The sequence below is a fragment of the Piliocolobus tephrosceles genome, chromosome 9, assembly GCF_002776525.5.
Source record: "Piliocolobus tephrosceles isolate RC106 chromosome 9, ASM277652v3, whole genome shotgun sequence".
NCBI classification, from domain to species: domain Eukaryota; kingdom Metazoa; phylum Chordata; class Mammalia; order Primates; family Cercopithecidae; genus Piliocolobus; species Piliocolobus tephrosceles.
This window is the reverse complement of record NC_045442.1, coordinates 7,298,410-7,312,069: the sequence shown is the minus strand read 5'-3', so window position 1 is coordinate 7,312,069 and position 13,660 is coordinate 7,298,410. Positions and strand designations below refer to the sequence as shown.

The 13,660-nt window shown below is 44.2% G+C and overlaps 1 protein-coding gene across 5 annotated transcripts in view; it reads right to left on the bottom strand.

Moving 5' to 3' along the window:
• The window catches only part of C9H10orf90 (chromosome 9 C10orf90 homolog), a 248,427-nt gene that overhangs the window by 75,861 nt on the left and 158,906 nt on the right, over window positions 1–13,660 (bottom strand). For 4 of the 5 annotated variants that reach the window (XM_023224352.2, XM_023224355.2, XM_023224354.2 and 1 more), the window contains one exon: window positions 6,297–7,425. In XM_023224352.2, the coding sequence (XP_023080120.1) occupies window positions 6,297–7,425 (1,129 nt within the window). Of the gene's footprint in view, window positions 1–5,194; window positions 5,627–6,296; window positions 7,426–13,660 lie in introns of those variants that run through there. The other variant, XM_023224356.1, reaches the window with a different exon arrangement.

Here is a 13,660-nt window from a genome sequence, read left to right as displayed (position 1 = left end):
ACAGCGCAAGGAGACCGACAACTCTTCCCTTTGACTCTGAGCGTTGCTCCTTCACCATGTTCTAAGAATCGACCTGAGAAGCAGGCTTGTCTGACAGCTCCTGTGGCAGAAAACCACAGGCCCAAAAAGTGTATAAATTAACAAACAAGGAAAGAAGAAAACACAAAATGATCTTGTCCACCTCTCTTATTCCACAGATGAAAAAAACAGAGACCTTGCAGGCAAGGGACCTGCCCAAAGTCACCCAGAGGGCCTGCCCTGGAGCAGGGGGGTCACACACTTCTTCAGAAAAGGCCCAGACAGTAAAAATGTTAGGCTTTGTGGGCCATAAGGTCTCTGTCCCAACTATTCAACTTTGTTGTTGCAGTGTGAAAGCAGCCACAGAACAATGCATAAATAAATTGGCATGGCTCTGTCTCAAAAGAGCCTATTTACAAAAACAGGCAGCAGGCTGATCTTGGAGTCCCGGTGGTTTGCTCATGCCTGCCGTAGAGCTGCTGCTAAATACCAGGGGCTGAGTTCTTGTCCATTTATCAGCTGATTCTAAGACTCTCTGGCTTATCTTGCTGTTAACAATGAAACAAAACACAAAAACTCATTCTGCTCAATTCTTCTGGCTTCCCTAAAGGTAAGAAAAGACTATTGTAAGATTGTTTACCTGGTTCTCAACCATGTACCCACTTCATTAGGAAGAACTGTGCAGGTGTGATGTGAATGTCCGCCAGCCAGCAGCAGCAAAGTGGGGAAGCTTTGCAGGGTAGAGGCAGCCTCAGAAAACCAGGAGGGCATTAGGCACACCTGCAGTCACTTGGAGTCAGCGTGGGACTGCCAAACCATCTGATCCATTGGCAAACCTTGTTGATTTACCTTGAACACATAGCCCCAGAATCTGACCACTTCTCAATACCTTCACTACTGCTACCTTGTCCAAGTCACTGCTCCCACTCCGGGACAATTGTCCAATATATATTTGCTGAATGAACAAACATCAAGAGTGAGAGAGTCGAATTCTGCACTAGCCTCCTCATACAGGTGCTAAGGTCTATAGTGCTCACCACCAATCCCCTGCCCCGGGTCTAGCCTAGCAAGATCCTTGACTTATTTCAGAACATTATGGAATTACAGAGTGGAAAACACAGACTGAATGGCAGAATGGCCAGCTGTGATGGACACTGTATTATACTGCTCAGATCTCCCTTCAGGAAAGAAGAGCTTCTTCCCCCAGCTGCTGGAAGTCCTGTAGGAAGAGTGCCCTCGGCGATCCGCCCCACAGGAATTGGCTGACTGAAGAGAGCTGCCTCACCCAAGGTCACATACCTTCCTGGGAAATATAAGGGCCCAGTCCCCTTACAGAAACTCAGAATAACCTTGAAGGCCTATCCCAGATTCAGAGTTCCCTAAGTGGCTGGCAGAGGCCTTGCTTATGACTGCACCACAGAACACCTTCTCCCTCTGCCCAGTCCTGCTTCCTTTCCTGGATGTTGTATGCCAGAACATTCCCCAGTAAATACCCTGCCCATTCATCTCCACCTCAGAGTCTGATTTCTAGAGAATCCAACATGCAATACTGGGAAACAGAGTAAAGTTTACCTTAGGGGATGGATTTAGTTGAATACTAGACCAGAAGTCAGTAAATTATAGACTGCAGGTCAAATCTGGCCCACTTCTTGTTAGTGTAAATAAAGTTTTATTGGCAACAGCCACATTTATGTATTTATGCATTGTTGATGGCTGATTTTTGCACTACAACAGCAAGTTGTCTCCTGCTGTGCCCTTCTCAGTGACAGCCCCATGCAGAGCAGTTAAGGTGGTGGTGACTCAATGGCAGGCCCCATCTCCACTGCCACTATCAAAGGTGGTATCTGAAGACTGAGTTGTTAGTTGAGTAGTTGCTACAGAAACCATATGCCCCATGAAGCCAAACACATAGTTTCAATCTGGCCCTTCACAAAAGAAGGGAAAAAGAAAAGGTTGCTGATCCCAATTCTAGATCATTAAAGAAAAAAAAAATCACATTTGTAAAATATCTTCTGGTTCCTCTAGTAAAAAGTCTTCATGGGATGAGAGCGGGAGTCTAATGCAGGCTTCTCTCCTCCAGGTAGGCTTGGCTTATGTGTGCATGGTTTGTTCTCTTCCTTTGAGTGGTGTAAGTGAGATAAACCTCACTTGCTATTAACGTGGCAGTACCATACCATCTAAGTGCGAGTAGGCACAGTGCTCATTTGGAGACCTGGCAGGGATTTCTGCCTTCCAATCATCCACATCTTTATTCACTAGTGATGCTAAACTCCACTGAGGACATCTCAGACCAATGCCACCAAAGCCTGTGCACTGACTGAAGGAGATGCAACATGGGTCCACCATAGAACGTAAACGCAAAGAGGTGTGGACAGTGTATTCACTAATCTCTTCTTCAGTAGCATCTACCATCGTCGGAAGATTTTGCTCCCTCTACTTGGATATCTCAGAAACGGAGAAAAGCTTCAGATTTAAGCCACAGATGCACAATAAAATTGTCAGGAAGAAATGTGTCTAAGTCAATAGTGAGTCAGGCATGCACATCCAGTGAGTCAGGAACCATTTGGATCAACATGGTATATTTCACGGGCCACCACAAAGAACTGGATTTCAGGCTGAGGAGGATTTCTGAGCCAATACATTTTAACCGCATCAAATAATATGGCTTATTACATTTTTTCATAAATTAACTTGCAGTTCACTCTTCTAATAGTCTACCGCGGTAACTGGCAACCAAATACTAGTATTACTCCAGACGTTCACAAGCAGCAGCTTTCAGATACCACCTTTGATAGTGGCGGTGAGCTGGGGCCTGCCACTGACTCACCACCATCTTAATTGCCCTGCCTGGGGCTGTCACTGAGAAGGGAACAGCAGGAGACCAGTACACAGCTCTAGCACCAACTGGCCACGTGGACTTGGGCAAATCATTTATTCTTCAAGCCTCATTTGTGTTGTCTGAAAAATAAGGATAATGATACTCTTTATAGATGGTTGAATGACTCAAAATAATGGATGCAGCCCAGGACCTGGCGCCTAGGACTTCTACAACATATGTTGTGGTTATGAATAAGATGATGATGATGAAGATGATGATGGTGATGACAAGAATGGAGATTAATTTTTTTTATGATAGATGCGAAGATTTGTCCAATGCCCACCTACATGGTGCTATCCGAATGCTTACCAATAGTAGAGATGTAAAGACAAAATATGCAGGGACCGAGGAGATAAGCAAAGAGAGAACCAATTCCTTAACCTTCAGCCCGAGACGAGAGCAGGTGCCCACATGTCTATTGGAATGCTATGTCTCAGTAGACACAGCTATTTGAATTGCATGATGTGCTTGTGTCTCATTTTTCCTAATCTTATCTTTTGGGTGCATATCCTGGAGGCTCAATCATGAATACAATTTGTAAAACTTTCTGTCCAGTGACATAATGACTAGAACTAAAATTGCTTTTCCTCTGTTTGTAGAATCTCCCAGGCTGCACCCACCAAGCAGCTGAATGTCAGTAAGCCAGCCAACAGAAGATCCTGCTCATGAGGTATTTTGGAATCCTTCAGATAAAAAGAATCAGATTCAATAACTATGAAGTATGAAGACTGCTAATAGCATGTGTAACCACAGGAGGCTGTCAAGAATGTCTCAGATAGGATTCCAGTTCCAGACAGGAAAATATAAACAGTTCCTCTGAGTTTTAATGAGCACTGCTGCAGTCTGAAAGCTCTTGCATTATGGCTAAAAGGTATTGTTGAGACTGAAGGTCAGCAAGCTCACCCTCCAAACATTGTGCAGATTGTGTGAGGACAGCCTGTGGTCATTAAAGTCAATGAGCTGTGCTGGTAAATTTCAGGCCAGAATTCTACAGCATGGACAGATGTGCTTTCTTGTCACCTGACAAGAAATAGAGTCCACTGGAAATTAGTTTCTGAGTGAGGGAGCACACAGCCAGGGGTGCACGTGTAGGTGAGGGTTTGCATTTGTAGGCATCCGAGGCAAGTGCCCCACTGTGCACCCCAGGGCTCTGTGGCTTTGAACTTTGCGGCTGAAGGGCTCAGAATCACACGGAGCCTCTTTTCTTTGCAGAGTCCACTTTAGGCAAATAGAGCTGCAATTTTTTGAAGCTTGATGGGATCTCGAAAAACATCCAATCTACCCGCTGCTCTAGTTACCCAGATGGGGAGTTCAGAGAGTGTCACTCCTCCACATCCACTGAGCTAGAAATAACAGATCAGCAACTCTACAAAGAGGTGTTCCAAATGTGGTATATATATACCATGGACTACTACTCAGCCATTAGAAGGAATGAAATCATGTCTTTTGCAGCAACTTGGTTAAAGCTGAGGCTATTATTCTAAGTGAAGTAACATAGGAAAGGAAAGCTAAAAACTGTATGTTCTCATAAGCGACAGCTAAGCTATGAGTATGCAAAGGCAGACAGAGTGATATGATGGGTTTAGAACCTCAGAAAAGAGAGGGCGAGAGGTGGGCCTAGGGATTTAAAAAAACACATCAGGTGCCATACACACTACTTGGGTGACGGGTGCGCTAAAATCTCAGAATTCGCCGCTGTATAATTCATCCATGTAACCAAAAACCGCTTGTACCCCCAAAGCTACTGAAATTATTAAAAAGGTATTCAAGACTCCCCTGGCCTCTGTGACTATCTCTTTCCTCAAATGGTAGAATGAAGCCTCATGGCTTAAAGCCACTCGTGAATCTCTGGGATATGTGCTTTTTCTGGGGAATGTTGGCCCATAGGATGTAGAATGAATTTACACTGCTTGCCTAAGATAATCCCTTACAGGAGTAGTCATTTCACAAAATCACAATAAAAAATCTTCTCTGCACCACCAAAGCCAAAAAGTAAGTTGGGGGAAGTTTCCACACTCTTGCTGGCCTCCTCTGAGATGAGTGTTTGAGATCTGGCTCTGGTGAAAAGTACTATAAATCCAAATTATTATTTCACACCATGAAACGTGGTTTAAAAATGAGGATGTGCTTTAACTGGGGTAACACACAACAATGCAGTGGTATATTTCTGGAATCATCATCAATAAGAAAGATGAAGTGCTTTGCTTGAGCAAGGTCTTTAAATACTAAAGTGGGATTTATCTTTGGAACACTGGTAGCTGCTTATGTTGTCCTTCTTGTAATAAGTCTGTAAGACATGCATTTCAATGGTTTAATCAATCTGAAAGCCATATCAAAATTGCCTTAAAAATCTCTGAGCATTAAATATATATGTACTTGTTAACACTAATTACATCATTTAACATTTCTATACACATCATAACTTTAAATGTTTTCCAGTCATTTTTATTAATAAAGCTTTAATGAACCAAAGTTGTACTGCAAAGTTATTATGCACATTCTGCATTTTCAATTGTATACTAATATCTTTAAATACCTTTTTCCAAATAGAAATTCAGTAATTCATAAACCAGAGCCTCTTGCAGAAAGTAAAGTTGAAAATCAGAAGTTTACACAGAGAAAAAAGAAATCTGGCCTCTTTCCTCCAAAAAATGCCTGCTTTCCTCTTTTGATTTCCCAAGAAAGGTGAAGAGTCCTCAGGGCAGCCCACCTTGGGAATTCTGCCCGACCCTGGAAATGGCAGAAACAGCAACAAATCCTGGCCGAGATGCCCCAGAAGACACAATCAGGGGGACAGAAAATTGCTGCTGCTGCTACTTTTTGGCACAGAGACTCCCTGACTTGCCTGATTTAGAAAATGTCCTATAATTGCTATACACGCACACACATGCACACATTCACATGCATACATTCACACATACACACTCCATTATGAAGCTTTGCAGTCTAGCTTTTATATCAATGAGGCTAACTTGAAAAGTAAAAAGTACAGAAATCTGGACGCTTCCAAATACACAGATGTTTGGCGAGAGAGATGAAACATCTGGGGGCGAATGGCATTTCATTCTTCTCACCCTCTTTTGGAAAGCAGTTTGGGCATGTTGTAAATTAACTTCCTTTGGAGGCTATCATTTCCTTCTCATTACATATGGTCTGGAACTATCGGGAACAAGAATTTGACAGAAGGCCTCTTACAATCTACAAAAGTGTCAACTAAAAAAAATCTATCCAATCAGACATCGATGCTGAGCTATCAGTTGTCAACTATGAGCAGAGCAGATCACTGCAAGTCTACTGAGAAATGCCTCTTAGAGTAAGTTTTGTATAAGAAACTCACTCAATAGCTCCTTGCTTGGACATTTACACAGGTCACCCTCCTGCAGATGCATGCACCACTCACCTGCCCTGTAACTCCAGCCGGGAATGTGAATGGACAGTTGGTTGGCACGACCGCTGGCACGACAATGAGTTGCATGGTCCTTTTCCCCTTTTCTTACAGTGACCTGGTTAGCTCCCACATTTGCCAATTCTGTGTTTTCCAATGGAAAAGAACCACTCCAAGGACATGCGCCGGTCCCCAAATGCACCCGCCCCAACGATGGGGTTTCCTTCAAGTGACTTTCTTGTAAACCTGGGTTCCAGCGCTGGCCTACGAGGTCCTGGTCTCCCTCCACCAGCTCCTGCTTCAGGGCTCCGCTTATTGGCTCCCTGTTCACTAGGCCATCTACTCCATCTGCTGTTAATCTGTGGGAACTACAACTGAGGTTGAGCGACAGGACGGATCTGTGCATTTTGGGGCTGGCAATTTGAGGTGGCTCAATGGGGACGGAGAGAGACTTGTCTACATAATAGATTGAATTTGGACACTGCTGAGACACCCTGAGGTGGACACAGGAACTGAACACCAGCGGGCTCTTTCCTGACAGTGGGGTGTCTGGAGAAAAACTGGTCTCTTTGTCATCCACATGGGTGACCCAGTACTTGCGTCTCTCACACAACCCTGTGTGGGCCTCGGGAACCTTCAGCCGCACCATGGAGCTGTTTCCGGAGAACTCTGTGCAGGCAAAAGATCTCTGATGCCGACCTGGATGGGCGCCATTGGCCAGAGCTGGGGGCGCCTGGAACAGTGTGTCCTCAGCCCTGCACTTGGGGCACAGAGAGTCCCCAACAGTCCCCCACAGCAGGGCGCTGGCTGGGGGGCCCACGCGTCTGGCCGTGATGGTGATGGATGCAAACCCTCTGCGGGGACCCCCACAGGGGCTCTCCTCTTTGGGTGGCAGCTCTGTCTCAGGTCCTCGCTCATCTGACGGTGCTGGGATTCCTAATCTGCCCGGAAGTAACGCAAATGCCCTGTGAATGCTGACTCCGCTGCGATTAGCCAGAGATTGCTTGGTGTGATGTGCACGAGCCTGACCAATCGTACACGGCAGGGGCAAGGAGGCCCTGTTTTCTTCTGGCTTATTCTCATCAATCATCTGGGAGATGACTAAGGATGAAATCATTTTTGCGTTTTGTGATGCCAGGGTCTCCTGCAAATAGAAAAAGATTCCAGTTATTCAAGCAGTCTATTGAAACACAAACAGTAAACTCTCTTTCAAGGGCCACCAGGATGCTGGAGCACTTGGTTCATAACACTCAGATGTCTTGTCCAAGGCTTTTTACTGCACACCTGATGCTCAGAGATGTCAGGAAAGGCAGGAAAACTAGATGTTTATGACAAGTTACACGTTCTGGAAACATTGGCCTGAGTCATGAATTGGTTTTCTCTGCTGGGCATCTATTCTTAATTTACCTAATGATGTGTCAACGGGGATCATCTACTTCTGATAACCACCTCCACCAAGCCCAGGAGCCCCCAAATACAGGCTAGCATCCTCAATGGAGAGGAAAGACAGAATTCTGGAGGTGGGCTGGAACTTGGGGCCGCAGGTTTACGTAGGAGATGAGTCCTCACTCCTGAAAGGAAACAGCAACGGTGGTTACCAGGAGGCCTCTCCCTACCTTGGTCCTTGGCAGTCCTCCACATTTGCCAGTTTAGACTCTAATTCAGTTGCTTCCTGCTGCTTGGCATCATGGAGGTCAAGGTCCAGAGAGCAAAATAATAGAAATCAAATGCCCAGCCAGGCGCGGTGGCTCACACCTGTAATCCCAGCACTTTGGGAGGCCAAGGCGGGCAGATCACCTGAGGTCGGGAGTTTGAGACCAGCCTGACCAACATGGAGGAACCCCAACTCTACTGAAAATACAAAATTAGCCAGGCATGGTGGTGCATGCCTATAATCCCAGCTACTCAGGAGGCTGAGGCAGGAGAATCACTTGAACCCGGGAGACGGAAGTTGTGGTGAGCTAAGATTGTGCCATTGCACTCCAGCCTGGGCAACAACTGCAAAACTCTGTCTCTCTCACACACACACACACACATTAAAAAAAAGAAAAAAGAAAAAAAAAAATCAAATGCCCTCGTTTGCCCAGACCAACACTATGGCAATCAGTTGATTTCACCTATCAGAACTGGGGGGACAGGGGACACTGGACCAAGGCACATGTAGCTTTGCTGAATTTCAATGATCAGTTGCATGAGTTTTTGTCCAGTATTTTTAAATGACCAAGGTGTTTCAATTTTCCTAATCAGCAGATTGTCCTAACAGTAAATTGCTCATGTGTCCAAAAGAGTGTGCTATGATTTTTAACAAAGCAGCTAGCCAGGTCTGTACTCATTTGTTTCTATTATGATTATGTATGAAGCACTACAAAATACGACACAGAAGATGGACTACACCCCAGCACTCAGTGAAGGCTAACAGGGTCCTGGCCCCCGTTTAGACATTCATTATGGTACATGCTTACAATGAATCCTTGCATAGAATGACACAGGATCTGGAATAATATATGTAACCACTAAACTCCCACTGCTTGCAGATAATCTTTGCTTTGGGGGCCTGAAGACATAACTGGATGCCCAACAGTTGCCACAGCAGGTCCCAAATCCCAACATGCAGAGAATGGCCTGGGATGTTACCACTGCAGATTCCCCAGGCCCCAGAGATTGATTCTGTAGGTTGTGGGTGGCACCCAGGCATCTGCGTTTCAACTGACATCCCCGTGATTCTGATGTAGGTGATCTGGGTCGCATACTTTGAGAAACACAGACAAGTTGTGAGGCTGCTGGTCTTCTCAAGACAACATGTTTTGGAGAGGAAGGGCCTGTGTGTGTTGGAAGCAGGGTATTTGCTCATTCCAAGAGGTGACAGCAAGCACAGTAGCATTTTTATTTTCTTCAGAGCAGGACTAATATTTGCTGACTCAAATAACTGCATGTTTCCCACTAGCTGGACATTTGGCATGGCAGGTCCACATGGCTGCAGGAGGGCCAGTGTGTGATCTTAGCTGCCTGAGGGGCTTTATATCCTTAGAGTCAGGCATGAGAAGATGGTTGGCTTGTTTTGCATGACAATCTCCATCACATTATATATATATTTAAAAAAAAAAAAAAAGATACATGGGAAGTTGCACATTCAAAAGATACCCAGAGATGAGTGAATAAGAAGAAATAGATAGGAGAGTCATTTTAAAATTTACTTCATTTAAAAATAAACCAAAATATCCCTGGCTACTTTAAAAAAAAAAAAAAAAAAAAAACAGTCAATGCAGTAGCACCAAGTCATGAAAGGGGACATTCAGCCCTCTCTTTCAGCCCAACGGCTACCTCACACTTCCAGATCATATCATGCGTTGCTTCCCTGAGGCTAGCTCTGCTGGAAATCCTGTCAGGTGGGGCTTCCTCTCTAGCAGTTGTCAGCCCAGGGTTCATCAGTCACCTGGGAACTCATCCAAACCCCAATGCCCAGGCCTCATTCCCAGATAATTACATTGGAATTCCTGGGCAGGGAGGCCCAGGCATCAGTGTTCTTAGAGCTTCCAGGGAGATTCCAGCCTGCAGCCCCAACACTTCTGCAGCACCCTGAATCCTTTCCACTTGTACCACTTTTTATGGATGTAGTTTACATACAAGAAAACTGAAATGCACCTGGTGCCTATTTCCCTTGGTACACAGTCCCTCCCATTTTAGTTAAATTTAGTTCTGATCATAATTGCTCTTGTGTACCCTACGAGGAGTGCAATCATACCCAGTAGGAATTCCTTTGAGACTGCTCTTTGAAGAAAAAAAAAAAAAGACCCACTTTGGAAACTGCAGTGTAGGTCTTATTTTACAGGGCAATGTTTCCCAAAGTTTGTGCCAGGGAGTGCCTGCATAGAAACCACCTAGAGTGAGTGAGTGAGAGAGAGAGATGGGGTGTGTGTGTGTGTGTGTGTGTGTGTGTGTGTGTGTGTGTGTTGGTGGGGAGGACATGTTAAAAATGTAGATTTCTAGACCTCTCCCTCCTTGGACCTAGGTTGCTCAGGATCTATGGGGACAAAGCCTAGAATCTGTGTCTTTCACCAGCTCCCAAGTGATTCTTCTGCATGGATATGGTGGGAAGGATGCCAGCCTAGGACTCAGGCCAGCTGGGGTCTAGCGTGAGCTGAGACTCCCATACTGGCTACAGAAACTTGGACAGGGCCTTTGGCTGTCACAGCTGCTAAGCAAGGAGAAAACAGGGGTGATTCTCGGGGGGTCCTCCAGGCTTCCTCATACTGTGGTCTCCACTATCAAGAGTGTACCTATTCTTCAGGCTCAGGACACCATGACACCCGTGAGCTTGGCATCAACGAGGGGTGTGTTGCTGGGAATGAGTGAATGTCATCTCACCCTGGAATGACAGGAATGGGAAATGCCTGACTCTGGCTACATGTCGGGACTGAGCCCTGAAGCCACAGTCAGAGCTCAGGGCCGTGCATGCTGAGGGATGCCCCCAGGCTGTGCTGAGGAGCTGCAGGCCTGTACGTCCCTCCAGAAGATCCTAGAGGCCCAGAGGACAGGATAAGGAATTAGCCACTGTTTCATTAAGTGGGGCCTGGCAAGTGTGACCGTGATTTTTTGACTCTATGAGATGTGAATGGATGAGGGAAGAGCAATCATGAACGGCATGAACTTGAACTTATTTCTGAAGCCTTGGAGTCACTCAGGATGTCAAGGTGACGCTGCTCCTGAGGGACAAATACTGATGAATGCCCAGTTCCAAAGAAAAATCGATTTGCCCTCTCAAGATACCAATGTGTGATGTAATTCTCCAGTACTCTTCCCATGACCTGGCAGAAATGAGTGGATATCCGACATAATCTAACCTACAAAGGAATGAGGAGGGTTCACATCAAAGTGATGCCATATTTCAGTGGAATTTACAATGGAATGCATTTGAGTTTACCTGAATTACATAAACAGAAATGACTCATTGTATATCCAATACATTGAAATTTTGCTGATAGAAATGTAGAAGTCATGTAACTTTTTAGGTGCAATTCTATTATTCATAACATACAGTCACGGTCAAACTCTTTAACTGTACATTCCACGTATTTATTTGGGCACCTACTATGTGCCAAGTGCTGCATTTTCCCAGTGTGTAGTCTCAGTTTTGACAAAAGTCCCCAAAACAACAAACTGGGAGATATTGAAAAGGAAACACTGGAGGACTCTTTGCTCTTTAATACACAGGACACTCTTGTTTGGGAAGTTCTGTGTATTAAACCCTATTCTGTCAGTGAGACCCATTAAATGATTGAAGATAAGGTCCAACCTCTTAAAAATCTATGTGAGTTTGCCAGGGCTACCATAGCACCAAAGTACCACACACTGCGTGACTTAAACAACTGAACTGATTTTCTCAGTTCTAGGAGCTGGAAGTCTGAGATCAAGGTGTCACAGGGCTGGTTTCTTCTGAGGCCGCTCCTTGGCTTGTAGACGGCCATCTTCTTCCTGCATCTTCACATGGTCCTTCCTCTGTCCTCTGCCCCATGTCTGGGTCCTAAACTTTTCTTCTTATAAGGACACCAGTCAGATTGGATTAGGACCCACTCTAATGACCTCACTTAACCTTAATCACTTCTTTGAAAGATGCTACCTCCCAATGCAGTCACATTCTGAGAAAGTAGAGGATAGGACTTCAACATATAAATTTAGTGGGGGTTGGGGGGATGCGATTCAGCCCCTAACACATCATTTTGTGTTGCATTCCTCTTCTGGGTCTCGGAAACCAAGAAGGGGATGAGATGGGGGGTTATTTAATGTTCCTAAGTCAGTCGACTGCTTTTAAAACTGGGCAAATTTTCTCTAGAAAGTAATTACATCCTTTACGCCAAACATCTTCTCAAATCAAGCTATTTCAGGGTGACATTCCATCCTCCTTTCTACTGGGTTAACTAAACATGTCTTTACAAAGAGATTCCTTTCATCTAAAATAAAACTAACAGATTTGATTTAAAAGGAGGATAAAAATCATCTCATATTTACGGTGGAACATTCGTGTTGGAGAGAGGTCAGATGCGTGGCTGGGTTTTGTCTCGGATTGGTGAACCATCCATTTCCTGACCAGCACCACACAACACATTTTTTCACATTTTCTTTCTCAGAGATGCTGCTTTAAGATATTGATTTATCTTAAATGTTTCAAAGATGATTTTGTAGTGCTGGTAACTGCTTTCACAGTTTTATGCTTTTATTGACTGTTTTTAACTTTATATTTATGCCTTGAGGTATTTCTAAGAGGGCGTAATTTCGTAAATTGAAGCCAGAAAGAGTCAAGTAGCAGATGATCAGAGGAATCGGCTCTTAAGCCACTGGAGTGACAATACCTCCATTCCTGTAGCAATTTATTTCACCAAAGAATAAGCCTCTCCTCCCATCTCTACCTTGAAACCTGAATTTTTCCCCATTGCTGCTCTGCAACCTATGCTGTACTTGGCCGAAGATTCTTTGGCTGCAGCTTCCCACAGAAGACCCTGCAGTCCTCTCCGCATTTGCTGCAAACCTGCCTTCCTCCTTTGAGTTGATCTGGAGCCATGGTCACTCTCAGCCTAGGGGCATTTCATCCTGAATGGAAGCGCATTTTTCAATGTATGAGCTTGCTCAATTATGTAGCAACAGGGGAAGACAGTTTAAAGACAAATGGAAAAATCTGATCTTTTCTCACTCTGCATCGTGAAACTTTGGCCTTTCCAGGGAGTTACTAAAAACAAAGAACTCAATGCAGTGTGACATAAAGCATTGAAAAGCCAGAAAGAATCTATTTTTTCTCCCAATTTTTAAACTGTGGTAAGATACACATAACATTTACTATCTTAGCCATTTTTAAGTGTACAACTTAGTGGTATTAAATGCATTCATAATGTTGTACAACCATTACCACTATCCATTTCAAGAGCTCTTTTCGTCTTGTAAAACTGAACCTCTATGCCCAGTAAACACTCACTTCCCAGTCCCTTTTCTCCATTCCCTCACAACCACCAAGAATCACTGTTTTGTTTTTTTTTTTTTAAGGGGAGTGGGTAAGTAAATCGTGACTGCACAACTGCATCTTATATTCTGCAGAAATTAAAAATACAAATTACAAATAATTTAAATGACATGAGGAATTGCTTATGATGGGATATTATAAGAGAATAATACAAGAGAGCTACAAAAGTTAAATGACATCACAGTCTTATGTTAAAATGCATGAGGAAAATAGAGGAAAATGTACAGATAAAGATTTTCTTATTTGTTTCTGTATTTTCCTGTTTCTGCATGGGGTTGCTCTTACTTTTATTAAGAGGAAAAATTTTAAAAAAATTTTTTAAAGAAAAGAACTCTGTTCTATATTTATTCCTTTTAAATAATCATTTGGC